Below are 12,693 nucleotides of genomic sequence, written 5' to 3' on the forward strand. Positions count from 1 at the left end.
GCCCCTCTGTGGCCTCGGCCTGGTACGGGGGTCAGAAGGAAGGGGAGGGGTTCGAGCTGACCCCCAGCCTTGGCCGGCTGCACAGCAAAGAGGTTCAGGAGCCAGGCTTTCCTGCAGCAAAAGGGCCCATCCCCATCCAGCAGGACAAGGGCTGAGGGCCAGGTGCTCCCCGACCCTTTCTGCCCCCATAGCCTGACGCCGTCACACCCATCCCGGACAGCACCATCTATGAGTGCAGGGAGCACCCCTGCCCTGCCCCGGGGAACCTGGACCCCCGAGTCTTGCACTGATGGAGGTGGCACTGGGAAGGGGGGTCTGTCTGCAGGGAGACTGTGCCCTTGCCGTGACCTTGACAAGCTGGGGAGCCAGGCCAGTGCCTCGCCAGGACCACCATGGGGACCACTCGGGGGACACAGGGTGGAAGGGCCCCCTACTAGGGAGGCCGTGAGCAGGGGAGATGAGGGGCCTTGGACTTCGGGACTGCCCCTGGTCACTGGGGATGGTGGGGGGTGCCCAGAACTGCAGAGTAGCCCTGGGGATCTGTCTGCCTGCCCTGCCCCCAGCCCACCATCCAGCTATCGCTGTCCGAGGAAGATGTCCGGAACGGCCGCCTTCCCCCGACCCCATGTAAATAGGCGTTTCTCCCTCCCCGGCAGAGGCCAGGCCCCCAGCGACCCCACCAGACTCAGCCTCTGTATTCACGGAATGAAAATAAAACCCAAGACCCATGGGGGCTGCGGCTTCCTGTTTCCCTCCTTTGTCGGGTATAAGAGCTCTGGGGGAGGGGTCTTCCAGGGCCTGAGCCCAAAGGTGGGCCGGGAGGAATGGGCCCTGGAGGAAGCGGGTGAGGGGCAAGAAGTTCTGCACCCGTGATTCAGAAATGAAGGCCCATGTGTGTGCTCCCTTCACACATGCCACAGTACACATACACATATGCATCACACATCGGGACACAGTACTCACTTTTTTGTGAGGGGGCAGTGTGCATGCGTGTGTGCGTGGGCTGGATGGACACCCGGGCCCCAGCAACACGTGTGGGGCAGGGGTGTGGGTGGAGGGACGGCTCTGCCCCACACCCTTTTGGGGGCACCCCAGGGGCTCTCCACAGACGTCCCCGGGCAGGCGCCAGGCCCTGAGAATCAGGCACACGCTCGTCAGACTTTCCCAAAGGGTTTATTAAAACACAGAAAACCAAGACGCACACGCAGAGTACAAAGTCAGGGCCGAGTGGCCGCGGGCCCAGCCGCCCGCCTCTCCTGCAGCGCCAGCCCCCCCGCGCGCACCCGGGGGACCCCCTTTTCCAGGCGTGGGCTCGAGGCGCCCGTGCCAGGGGGGGGTCAGGACACGCACACACACATATCCCCAAAGCGCCCTTCCCGGGTCATCGCACCTAAAAAAATACTTTGTTTTAAAAAAAACCTGAAAACTAAGAAAAAATCCCCAAACACAACAATGCCAATGACTGTGGGTGGGCCGGCACACCGCAACCTGCAGCTCCAGGAGTACCAACGGGGCAGGGGTCACAGGGCCTCGGGCACCCCTGTCCACACTGGCTGAAATGATAAGGTGGCTGGAAAGAAAACGCGGCCGCTACCGGGGGTCCGCTTGCTCGAGGACCCTCGCACCACCCGCCGCGGAAAACAAAGCCAGCCAGAAAAAACGCCCACGCTGGCGACCGCCCCCCCAGCCCCGGCGGGGATAACAACCAAGGAGAACCAAGAAGAAAACGCGCCAAGATCCTTCCCTTTCCGAACCGTCTAGAGACCCCCGCCCCCCACCACCCCCTGCACGGGCCTCGCCCTCCCGGCCCACTGCGGGGGGCGGGGCAGAGGGGCGGGGCGAGCCCGGCAGGGGGCGGGACCCGGGAAGCCATGGACCAACCAGGAAGAACCCCCGGTCAGGGGCGTGGCCATAGGCCTGGGGCGTGGTCACGAGCGCTGGGCGTGGCCATGGACCGGACCCGCCCACCACACCCTCTGCTCCGTGTTGAGTGGAACACGCCGTGGGTCCTGGGGTGCAGGCGCAGTGGCCTTCACACTCCCAGTGGCACTTAACTGGACCCCACGAGGGGTCAGCAGCTGCATCAAGGCAGCTCCATCCAGGAGCCATGCCAGAGCTGACAGGCCTTGGAGCTCGTTTGGGGGACACGAAGATGGAAAGTGCCTTTGGAGGGGGTCCAGCCCACCAGGGGCGCTGAGAGCAATTACAGGCGAGGTTTCCAGGGGCTCCATGAAGGCTACCGACTGCCCAGAGTCCCCGTGAGACATGGGGACACTCGATGTGGACCGTGCCAGGAGATCAGGGTCCAAAACCTCAGGGCACCCCCACACACACCAGCCCGGGCCCCCTCAGGCAGAACACAGGGACACAGGAGGGGCTGGGCTGCAGAGTCCCAGCAGGCCAGGAGCCTCTGGCCACTCTTCCCGGGGAGGGGGCAAGGGGGGGGATCTGCCGAAGTCCAAGCTGCTCCAGGGTGGGGTACTGGGTGGTCTGGGACCCAGAATGCACTGGACATCGGGTCACACTGTGCCACGGGGACTGGGTCTGTCCCTCAGCACTCACCTCAAGTGCCACACCCCACCCCACCCCACCCCGAGCCCGGACTGGGTCTGTCCCCCATGGGCATGGCAGAGCCCAGGGCCTGCGGGGTCAGGACACGAGCTGGGCGTCGGCAGGACGGGGCTGCCCCTCGGACCCTGCTGACAGGAGCAGGGACCTGTGGGCGGGGGTCCCCAGCTGAGCAAAGTCCAAGGGGCCACGGCTGGAGGCGCTACTGGCCGGGCCCTCGGGGCGTGACTAAGGGCCACGGAGAGGAACGTGTGCAAGTGTTCAATAGAGTGCAAAGGTCGGACAGATAACCCAGACCCCGTCTGGAGCTGCTCTGGAGAAGGTGGCCAGGGGGGCACCCGCTGAGGTCGCCAGGCTGGCGGCTGCCCGGGTAGGACGTTGGTGGCACATCAGCACTCAGGCCTGGCTGGGCTGCACCGCGTCCTTCCCCCGACGGACTGTCCTTCCCGTCCCAAGGCAGCAACTTTTCTCTCCCGCAGAATCAAGGCAGGTGGCCGGCAGGTGGCGCTGCGAGGGGCAGGTGATGAGGGAGGGGAGATGGGGGTCAGGTTTCCGTGGGGGCAGGGGCCCCGAAACCTTCCAGCCCCCAGGATGAGAGCCCTGCCACCACAGGGAAGAGGAGAGGCTCGCTGTGCGGGAGGCCGGGCCCCCCCATCTGGGCCCACATGCCCCAAGGTGGCATTTCCTTCATGACACACAGGGGTGCAGCAGGAGACAGCCCAGGGCCGAGGGGGACTGTGGGCCCCTTAAGACAAGCTCCATTATGCAGTGAGCCCCTCGAATGCTCAGCCACCCTTGGGGGACCACAGGCAAGACTGGAGGTGGCGTCGTAGGGTGCGAGTGGGTGATGGGCTTGAGTCAGAACTGCAGGTATGGGTTCAAAGCTGGGGAGCTGCCTCCTGGACACATACACACCAGGAAGAATCTAGAAGGCCGGGCAGACACACTGGCCCCAAATGAAGCCAGAAAGTGAACTGCAGGGCGCTGGGTCAGACCCTCGATGCTAGGCCCCTGAGGCTTGGGGCTCGGGGCCCTGACCCTGCAGGGGACCGATGAGCTGGAGGGTCATCTGTAGGACTCACCTGGGCTGACCACGAGCACCGCGGCAGAGGGCTGTCCAGGGACGGCTAGGTATCTGCAGGAGAGAGAAGCTCGGCTCACCGGGGCCCCGCGGGCTCCTGGGTGCGCTGCCCGGGAGCAGGCGGCCACCTACCAGTCACATAGGGGCCCAGGGGCATCTGGCTGTAGTTGACGATCCCTCCCGGTCCGGGGCCCCGGAAGTTGGGCCCAAAGTTGTTGTACATCTGGGAGGAGCCGAAAGCGCCCTGGAGGCAAGGACCCGGTTTAACGGTCACATCTGGCCACCTCCTCCCTCCCCCAAGCTGCCGCCCCCAGCGACGCATGGGAGCCCGGAAGTCCCCCGACCTGCTGGATGGTGGGGTCGCCGGCCCGGTTGGTCAGGCGGCTAAGGATGCTGCGCTCCGACATCTGCAGGCGGGCGGCCACCGGGGGGATGCGCGACAGCATAGAGGGCAGGCGCGTCACGTCGGCCTTCATGTCGCTGAGCAGCTCCTCCAGCTGGTTCAGGACTGCGGGGAGAGCGGGCGGCTGGGGAAAGCGCCGGGGTCCGGCATCCCAGGAGCAGAGGGGGACCCTTGGGCAGTGTCTTCGGCCCACCTGCACTGCAGCAGACACTCGGGGTCTGCAGCCTGGGGGATCCCGGCAAGCTGGGGGTGGCCTAACTCCCCCCACTGTACCCCACCACCAGCCTGGAAGCTTCCCGGAAAAAAACAGTTCCCATGAATGCACACTCAGAGCTGGCTGCGGTTCCCTGCCACTCGCACCTTTGTGCAGGACGGCGTTGGCCGGCTTGTTCCCCGCGAGTGACTCCTTGGACAGGTGCTGGTGGCTCTCGGCCAGACACTCCACCTCGGCCAGGCGGGCGTTGAGGGCCATGGCGGGGTGGTTGGGGTCCTGGGTCATGTTGAGGTACGCGGCCCTGCGCAGCTGCTCCTCGATGACCAAGGCCTGCTCCAGCAGCTGCAGAGGGGATGGGGTGCTGAGCCTGGCCTGACCCCCCGCCAGCCACCCAGGCGGGGACCCAGCGGACAGGCCCCCTGGCGTCAGCTTGGCACCCCCCGCTCCTGCCCACCACTGCGGACCTTGAACCTGCGGGCCAGGAACTTGTTCTTCATCTCCAGATAGTTGCCCTTGTGGACCTCGGACTTGAAGGGCTCGTTGAGGATCGTGTAGCGCGGGTCGTTCTGGATGTCCTGCCAGCGCGCATAACCGTGCCTAGACTCTGTTAAGGCGAACATGACCAGAGGGTGGGGGCAGGGGGCGAGGGACCAGCCTGGACACGGTGTCCTGGTTGTGCCCCTGCTGGCACTGACCTGACGGCCACACACAGGGGCCACGGCGTGGCACTGAGGTTTTCTGGGTTGAACCACCCCGACTCCTGCCTGTGCTGGTATAGGGCCAGGCTAAACTTCCCGCCCCCCCACCCTGCCTCTGCTCTTATTTGGAAATTGGGGCCTTTGCCATTGCAGTGACATGAAGAAGGGTTTAAACGGGTTCAGGGGTCCCACTCCAGGGACTGGTGGTTTTTCTGGGGCATCTAGGGGACACGCCTGGCAAGACTAAGCACAGTTCCACAGGACACAGACCCTGCACCCTCACAGATGTCCAGAGGGTCCATCTCCATCACCACTGCCATCACTAGCACCACTTCACCATGTCACCATCACTATGACCGCCACTGTGCCCAGCATCCCTGTCCCACCATCATCACCCCAGTCCTCATCCCACCATCTCCACCGTCATCGTCCCCGGTATGTCCTCCCCACCATCCCCGGCACCATCACCGTATCACGTCACCCTCATCTCCACCATCCCCATCATCACCATCCCCAGCACCGTTACCGTATCACATCACCCTCATCCCCACCATCCCCACTCTGAGTGTCCCCATCACTGTCACTGCTACCGGGCCCAGGGAAGGTCCCCAGTGCTGCCCAGCCCCAGGACACAGCTAGGATACGTCACGATGCCCGCCAGGAGCCAGTAGTCGTGGCGTCGGTGCCAGATGTCGTAGATCTTCCCCGAGGACACGGCAGCACGCTCCTCATTCTGCCACAGCGTGTGCAGCTCTAGGGAACCCAGCGGGGAGCAGGCTGAGAGGCGCCCCTGACCTCCCACCGAGGGGGGCCCACTGGCCCCCACACCCGGTGGAGCCACCTTCAGCCTGTACCCTCACGTGTGTGACGCGGGCAGGTGCCAGGACCCTCAGCAGGACGCCCGGGCCTCCCGCCCCCGCACCTGTGAAGCCCCCGTCTGCGATGTTGAACATGAACTTGAACTTCCCGAGCCGCTCCTCCTTCCTCCCCTCGTCCTCCTCCTCCTTGTCACCGTTCTGCTGGACCTCCAGGGGCTCCTTCTCACCCACTCTGGAGTCCTCTGCGGAAAGGAAGACCCCACTTACCACTCAACGGCACTGATGGGCACATCCTAGGCCAGTGCTGGGGATCCAGGGCCAGTGGGGGACCCGCCTCCCAGTTTGGGGGCTTCATCCCCAGGAGGGAGTGGGACGGGTCCACCACACAGCCCCCGCGCCATCCCAAGAAGGGGGGGCAGGCTCCAGGCAGGGGCTGGTGGGCTGGTACCTACTGCATCAGCCCCCACCAGGGCCAGGAGGCTGCAGGAGTCCCCGCCCCCCAGGGCCCTCCAGGACACCGAGACCCAGGGCACCGGAAACCAGACCTGGCCTGAAGTCGCCGCCGTCACCCCTGCTGTGCAGGAGGCTGAGCTCCAGCTTGTCCAGGATTCTCTCCTTCTCAGGAAGCGCCTCCTCTGCAAGACACGAAGGTCCCGAGGTGGCACGGGGGGCCTCAGTTTCAGCTGCACGCGACCCCCAGCAGTCATTCCATCACCAGTCACCACCACGGAGTGCTCCCTGGGGGGACTGGGGAGGGAGCAGCAGACTCCAGGAGAGGTGGGCAGGGGGCAGCCCTCCCACATCTCTCTGCTCCCACGCCCCCAGAATGGTCAGCAGCGATCCTGGGTGGGGGGGTGGGGGGGCGAAGGGATCTCGGCCCCTGGGAACCCCAGAGACGGGAGGGACCTCTAGCCTGCAGGTGCTCAGATGCAGAAAGGGGGCTTAGGTGCTGAAGGGGAGGGATGGGAAGGGCACAGGGAGTCCCCCAGGGCCCTGGGTGGGGGTCAGCAGACTCCAGAGAGGACGGGAGGCTCAGGGCCTTGTCAGAGGGTGACGGAGGTTGCAGGCGCTGAGGAGCTGAGAAGCGGAGTCAGAGCTGCGCTCAGCCGCTCCGTGGGGCACAGCACAGAGCCCGCCTGTCTGGGGCGCAGAGGCCAGGCATGGGTGCGGCCCATGGCAAAGCAGTTTCCCAGCTCCACCCTGGCCCTGTGTGGGCCCAAGAAGCCCATTATGGTCCCCCGAGCATCACCGGGATGAACCCTGAAGCACAGAGCCAGGAATAGGCCCTGAGCACCGCGGGGTGTGGCCTCCCAAGTTAAGGAAGGGCCCAAGAGATAGTACAGTGGACAGGGCGCTTGCCTTGCTTGGCACACTGCCAGTTCAGGTTTGACCAATGGTATTCCATATGGTACCCCAGGGCCACCAGGAGCAATTCCTGATCTCGAAGCCACTGCCGGGTGTGGCCAAAATAAAGGTGGCAGGGCGGGCAGGGAAAGCTCACAGCCAAGGAACACGCAAGTATAAAGAACTCGAATACAGGGGTTGGAGCAATAGCACAGCGGGTAGCGCGTTTGCCTTGCACACAGCCGAACCAGGTTCGATTCCCAGCATCCCATATGGTTCCCCGAGTACCGCCGGGAGTGATTCCTGAGTGCAGAGCCAGGAGTAACCCCTGTGCATTGACAGGTGTGACCCCAAACAGAAAAAAAAAAAAAGAAGAACTTGTATACAGGCCCCCAGGAGACAGGGCAGGGTTACGGGGTGCTCAAGACCTGGCATTTCGGCCCCAGAACTACCTGGCACAGAGTAACATCATGGGTAAACCGGTGACACCCGGACATGTCCTAAAGGCCCCTGTGTGCTGCCCTGCCCAGTTGATCAACTTGCTGCGGGAGCAGCCCCCGCCAGCAGACAGCAAGAAATCTGACCCCTCCAGAGCGACACAACACCGAGATCTGCAAAGGCATCTCTCCAGCAGGGACACAAAGCGGGCCCAGGGCATAGAAAACACTTCCGACAAGTCAGGACACCTCTGGGCTGGAACCCAGCACAACACGGAATGCGCGAGCCCTGCCCACGGCCCACCTGGTTCCATCCCCGACACCCCCTACGGTCCCCTGAGCCTGCCAGAAGTGACCCTTGAGAGTAGAGCCAGGAGGAAGCCCTGAGCACTGTCAGGTGAGCCCGAAACCAAAGAAAGTGATGAGAGTGTGGACTCATTCAAACTCTCCATGGCTGGGGAGGGAGAGGCCGGAAACCAGGCCCACGCTGAGAAACACGCCATGCACACACAGAGATGCCCTGCCACATCCCACACGGGCGCTGGCCACTGCAGTGCCCACGGTGCCCAACCAGAAAGGGAAGGGGCTGCCCGCTCTCGACGGGGAAGCGGCACCTTTGGGCAGCGGCTCTGGGGAGGGCGGGGCCTTCTCCAGCTCTTCTGGGTGCCCCTCTCGAGCCGGGTCCTTCCCCTCGGGGCGCTCGTGCTTGTCTTCAGTCTCCGCCCTGTCCAGTGAGGTCGGCAGGGCCTGGGGGAGAGACATCGCAGCTGTGGGGGCAGCGCACGGGCCCCTCCCGGCTTCCTCCCAAAGCCTGAGCCAGGAAGCTGGGCTGCCCGGCCGCGCCCGCACCCGCATCCCACAGACCTGGGCTTCCGGAGGCTTCCTCGGCCTCTGCACCCCCAGCTCCCTCTCGTCCAGGTAGCCCAGCGGGGCCTCCATTTTGTCTGAAAGACCGAGGGAGAGGCACGGTGAGACAGGGGAGCTCAGGAGGGAGGAGGAGAAAGAAGGGCTGAGTGCAGAGCCGGCACCGCAGGGGAAAGATTGGACTCCCCCAGCGAAGAGCCCAGGAGCCAAGCGAGGGCCCCCCAGAAGCAAGGGGATGAGGGGCCCTGTGTGGTCCCTCAAAAGACCTGGGCATGACCCCAGGGTCCCACAGAGCCAGGGCACCCCAGGGGAGACTCTGGGCTGGGCAATGTCCTCCAGGCACTGGGCCTCAGGACCTCCTGTCTCGGAGGGGGGGGAGGCTGACCATGGCACGTGGGGGTCCCGAGAAGGGGCTGGAGACACACAGACACATGTACAAGCACACTCTGCTGAGACCAGGAGACCCTCCCGAGTCTGGCGGCCCGTAAGAGCCGACACAGAACCCCAAAAATACTGGGGAAAGCAGGTGGTGGGGTTGGCACCAGGGGCGCTGGAGGAGGCCCCTATGAGCTGTGGGAGGGGCCACACTCCAGCTCCAGAGAGGCACAGCATGCACACGCACACATGCACATATACACACACGTGTACATATACAGACCAATGTGTGCATAAACATAGGCACACAGACACACACCTACATACATGCGCATGCACAGACTAAACACACCCACACCTTGAGACAGGCACACCCATTGCACATACATCCATACATACACACACCCACACACTGAAACACACAAACAGGCCCAGCCCGGGGGCTGAGGTGAGACCCTGAGAGCTGGTGCCAGGTGGGGATGTGCCGTCAGGGGCTGGAGGGCTGCCAGGGAGCACGGGGCCCCGAATCTGGTGCCATTCCTCCAGCGTCTCTGCAGCACACCCGGGAGCAGCCCAGCGTCTCCCCAAAAGTTAAATGACCCTGCAGTGGACAGTCAGAACCAGCCCCCAGCCCCTGGCACGGTGGCACAGGCCTGAAGGTCCCAGAAGGTGAACCCAGACAGACACAGCTCGGCAGGGGCCGGGGATTGGCCAGCGCACATGGGACTCTGAGGGGTGCGGTGAAATGCCCTGGAGTTAGGGGTGATGTGGACCCCTCCCTAAGACACGTGCCGGAAGCCTGAGCAAGGGTTAGGGGGAGGGTGGGAGCCAGGAGTGTGGAGCTTCCTGAAACTGCCTCCGAGAGGACACTGGGCCTGGGCCGCCCTCCCCATCACCGACATCAGACCTGGCAGACCCAGCGGGCCGGGCGCGAGGTAGGCAGGGCTGGCGGGCACGGGGGTGTTGGGGTCGGAGGAGACGGCCTCGCTTGGCTTCTTGCCCTGGGGCCCTTCGGGGATCAGATCCGGGGTGCTGTACTTCCCGTTCACGTGCTCAAACTCCTGGACCTGAGGAAGGAGGGCGCAGGGGGGGAACAGATGTCCATAGCGGGGTCCACCAAGACCGCAGCTCCTTGCTGTCCCCCCGCCCCGGCCCGAACCCCTGCGCAGAGACACCCTCGGCTCCTGGCTGGGCCCCGGAGCTCTGCCCGCGAGGGCCTCACTCACCCACCTTCTTCCTGACGAGGGACATGACGCCGATCCGCGTGAGCACGTGCTGCCGGGACAGGCCCTCGCGGGGCACACCGTCGGCGAAGGACTCGGCACCGTCGGCACCTGGCTCGCACAGGTGCCGCATGAACAGGGACACGTAGGCCCTGGGGCGGGGGGGGGAGGGGACACGGCACAGCTCAGGGTGCGGCCACACACACACACACACACACACACACTAACCTCCCCGCTGGGTCTGGGGGGGCTCCCGCGGGGGCGGCCCCTTTACCTGAACTCCTTCTCGCTCTTGCCTCGCAGGTCCCTAACCAGCCAGTGGGAGTTGAAGGCGTCCTGGGGGGGCATACCCCAGCGCATGATGGCGTTCAGGAAGGCTTTGCGCTGCCGGGCATTGAAGCCCAACACCTGTGCGGGGGGACAGGGCGGTCAGCAGGCAGCATGGGCCAGTGACACAGGCCAGAGGCGACAGGAGAGTCTGGGGAGGGGCCACACCTCGATGTTGCCGCCGACACGAGCAAGGAGAGGCGGCAGTGGCTTGTCCCGGTCACTCTTCAGCTGCCGTCGGGACTGGCGCCGTCCACCTGCGGAAAGCCCAGACACTGGCCTCACTCCGTTGGGTCCGAGCAGCCGCCACCACGCCCCGGATAACCTTATTGATGAGCCCGCCCCTGGGGTACCGCAGGCTAGCCCCGTGTCCACTCACTCTGCCCTTCCGGCCTCTCCTCAAAGTCCTCATCCTCGTCCTCGGAGCCAATGGAGTACTCAGACTGGTTGTCCGAGAGCTCGTCCTGCCACTCTGGGGGCGGCAGAGGGGCCAGCCGTGAGCAGCGCGGCAGGTGGGGACCCGCGCCCACTGCCCAGAAGCCCGGCGCCCTGAAGCCCTGGAACCCCGTGCCCACCGCCCCAGAGCCCCGCGCCCTGCCACCCTGGGGCCCTGCGCCCTGCCGCCCAGAGGAGTCCCAAGCCCCACCGCCCTGGAGCCTCGAGTCTGCTGCCCTGGAGTCCACGCCCCACCCACCGCCCTGGAGCCCCGCACCCCCCAGCCCCGGAGCCCCGCGCCCGCCTCCCTCCCGCCGCCCGCCGCCCTCTCTGGCCCGCCAGGGTCCTGCCTGCCCCAGGTTGCAGCCGCAGCCGCCGCCGCCGCCGGGCGCGCGCACCCTGGTCCTCCTGCGTCGCGTCGTTGTAGTTGACCTGCTTGCGGATGCGCTTGCCCTTGCCCAGGTTGCGCGCCAGGTCCTCCTGCTGCTGCTCGTAGTGGTGCCGCAGCAGCTTCTCCCAGTAGTCGGGGTCCACGTTCTCCTCCTGCTTGATGATCTCGCGCTCCACCTCCTCCTGCGGCCACGGGCAGCGGGACGAGTGAGGGCGCGTCCCTGAGCAGTGGCCTCTGCGCCCCGTCCCTTGCCTGCCGTGGGGCATCACTCATTCTTCAGTCCCTCGCTCGCCCAGGCCCTCGCCCGCTCTGCACCCCCAGTCCTGACCGGCCACAGTGGAGAGCCAGCCCACCGCGGCGCGGACACCCAGGAGTGGAGGGTCAGTAACACCAACGTCTGCGTGCAGCATGACTGCTGGGAGAGAGGGACGAAGTGGAAGGGGCAGCCAGGAGCTGGTCTTTGGGAAAAGGGGAATCAGTCTGCGGTGGAGAAAAGGAGCAGAGGGCAGCTTGAAGTGGGCGGGGCGTGAGGGGGGGTGTTATGCACTAAAGGGGCGGGGCCTATGCCGAGGACGGTGATTGGGGGGGGACAGAGGCAGGGGCGGGGGCCTACGCTGTGGGCGGGGCTAGTGGCTAAGCAGGACCTATGTGGAGGGAGGGGGCAGGATGGGGCGGGGCCAGTGGTTAGGCAGAGGGCGGGGCCTGGGCGGGCAGGGTCAATGCGGCAGGCGGGGCCTCTAAAGGCTGGGGGCGGGGCAGGGCCTATGCGGAGGGCGGGGGCAGGGCAGGGCGGGGCCTATGCGGAGGGCAGTGCCTATGCGAAGGGTGAGGAATGGGAGGGGGCGGGGCCTATGCGGAGGGCGAAGCCTGGGTGGGGCGGGGCCAGTGGTTAAGCAGAGGGCGGGGGCGGGGCAGCGAAGGGCTTATGTGGTAGGCGGGTCCTATGCAGAGGGCGGGGCCTGGGCAGGCAGGGTGAATGCGGTGGGCGGGGCCTCTGTAAAGGCTGGTGGCGGCGGGGCGGGGCAGGGTGGGGCGGAGCCTAAGCGGAGGGCGGGGGCGGGACGGGGCAGGGCCTATGCGGAGGGCAGGGGACTGGTCCAGGCTCGCAGCAGGGGCGGGGCTTACCACTCCATCCTCTTCCCGCACCACGTACTGCGCCACCTTGAAGGAGCTCAAGTACTCGTTCATGTTCTGCAGCTCCGTGTCATCGGTGGCGTCCTGATTCCGGTCCAGCAGCTTGGAGATGGCCGCGTCGTCATAGTGGATCACACTGCTGTCCTCCACATCCTTGTTGTCACCTGGTGCAGACAGGGCACAGAGTAAGGGGACGGGAGGGGCCCAGGTCTCCAGCAGAGCCTCGTTCGTCGTGGTCATCTCCCAAGCAGAGCCCTTCAAGTCCTGCAGCCAAGGAGCACTGTGCACGTGAGCAGCTGGACCCCCACTCCCAGGTCCCCAGGCAGTCTCAGGCCCAGAAGTCAGGGGCTGTTGGGGCAGCAGGTGTAACCGTAATGCCAA

At 65.4% G+C, this 12,693-nt stretch overlaps 2 protein-coding genes across 2 annotated transcripts in view; one reads left to right on the forward strand and one right to left on the reverse strand.

Moving 5' to 3' along the window:
• ZBTB48 (zinc finger and BTB domain containing 48) overlaps positions 1 to 12,693 on the forward strand; it is a 299,924-nt gene that overhangs the window by 22,236 nt on the left and 264,995 nt on the right. The window lies entirely within an intron of this gene.
• The window catches only part of CHD5 (chromodomain helicase DNA binding protein 5), a 39,382-nt gene continuing 30,358 nt past the window's right edge, over positions 3,670 to 12,693 (reverse strand). The window contains exons 25-41 of the mRNA XM_056124971.1: positions 12,304 to 12,476; positions 11,186 to 11,360; positions 10,732 to 10,824; positions 10,521 to 10,609; positions 10,300 to 10,433; positions 10,033 to 10,177; positions 9,710 to 9,869; positions 8,428 to 8,507; positions 8,178 to 8,310; positions 6,328 to 6,417; positions 5,887 to 6,024; positions 5,609 to 5,717; positions 4,731 to 4,863; positions 4,413 to 4,608; positions 3,994 to 4,157; positions 3,782 to 3,893; positions 3,670 to 3,703 (exon numbers count right to left, since the gene is read on the reverse strand). Of these exons, the coding sequence (XP_055980946.1) occupies positions 3,696 to 3,703; positions 3,782 to 3,893; positions 3,994 to 4,157; positions 4,413 to 4,608; positions 4,731 to 4,863; positions 5,609 to 5,717; positions 5,887 to 6,024; positions 6,328 to 6,417; positions 8,178 to 8,310; positions 8,428 to 8,507; positions 9,710 to 9,869; positions 10,033 to 10,177; positions 10,300 to 10,433; positions 10,521 to 10,609; positions 10,732 to 10,824; positions 11,186 to 11,360; positions 12,304 to 12,476 (2,132 nt within the window). The 3' untranslated portion in view covers positions 3,670 to 3,695. The remainder of the gene's footprint in view (positions 3,704 to 3,781; positions 3,894 to 3,993; positions 4,158 to 4,412; positions 4,609 to 4,730; positions 4,864 to 5,608; positions 5,718 to 5,886; positions 6,025 to 6,327; positions 6,418 to 8,177; positions 8,311 to 8,427; positions 8,508 to 9,709; positions 9,870 to 10,032; positions 10,178 to 10,299; positions 10,434 to 10,520; positions 10,610 to 10,731; positions 10,825 to 11,185; positions 11,361 to 12,303; positions 12,477 to 12,693) is intronic.

The sequence above is a fragment of the Sorex fumeus genome, unplaced genomic scaffold, assembly GCF_029834395.1.
Source record: "Sorex fumeus unplaced genomic scaffold, SorFum_2.1 ptg000054l, whole genome shotgun sequence".
Classification (NCBI taxonomy): Eukaryota; Metazoa; Chordata; class Mammalia; order Eulipotyphla; family Soricidae; genus Sorex; species Sorex fumeus.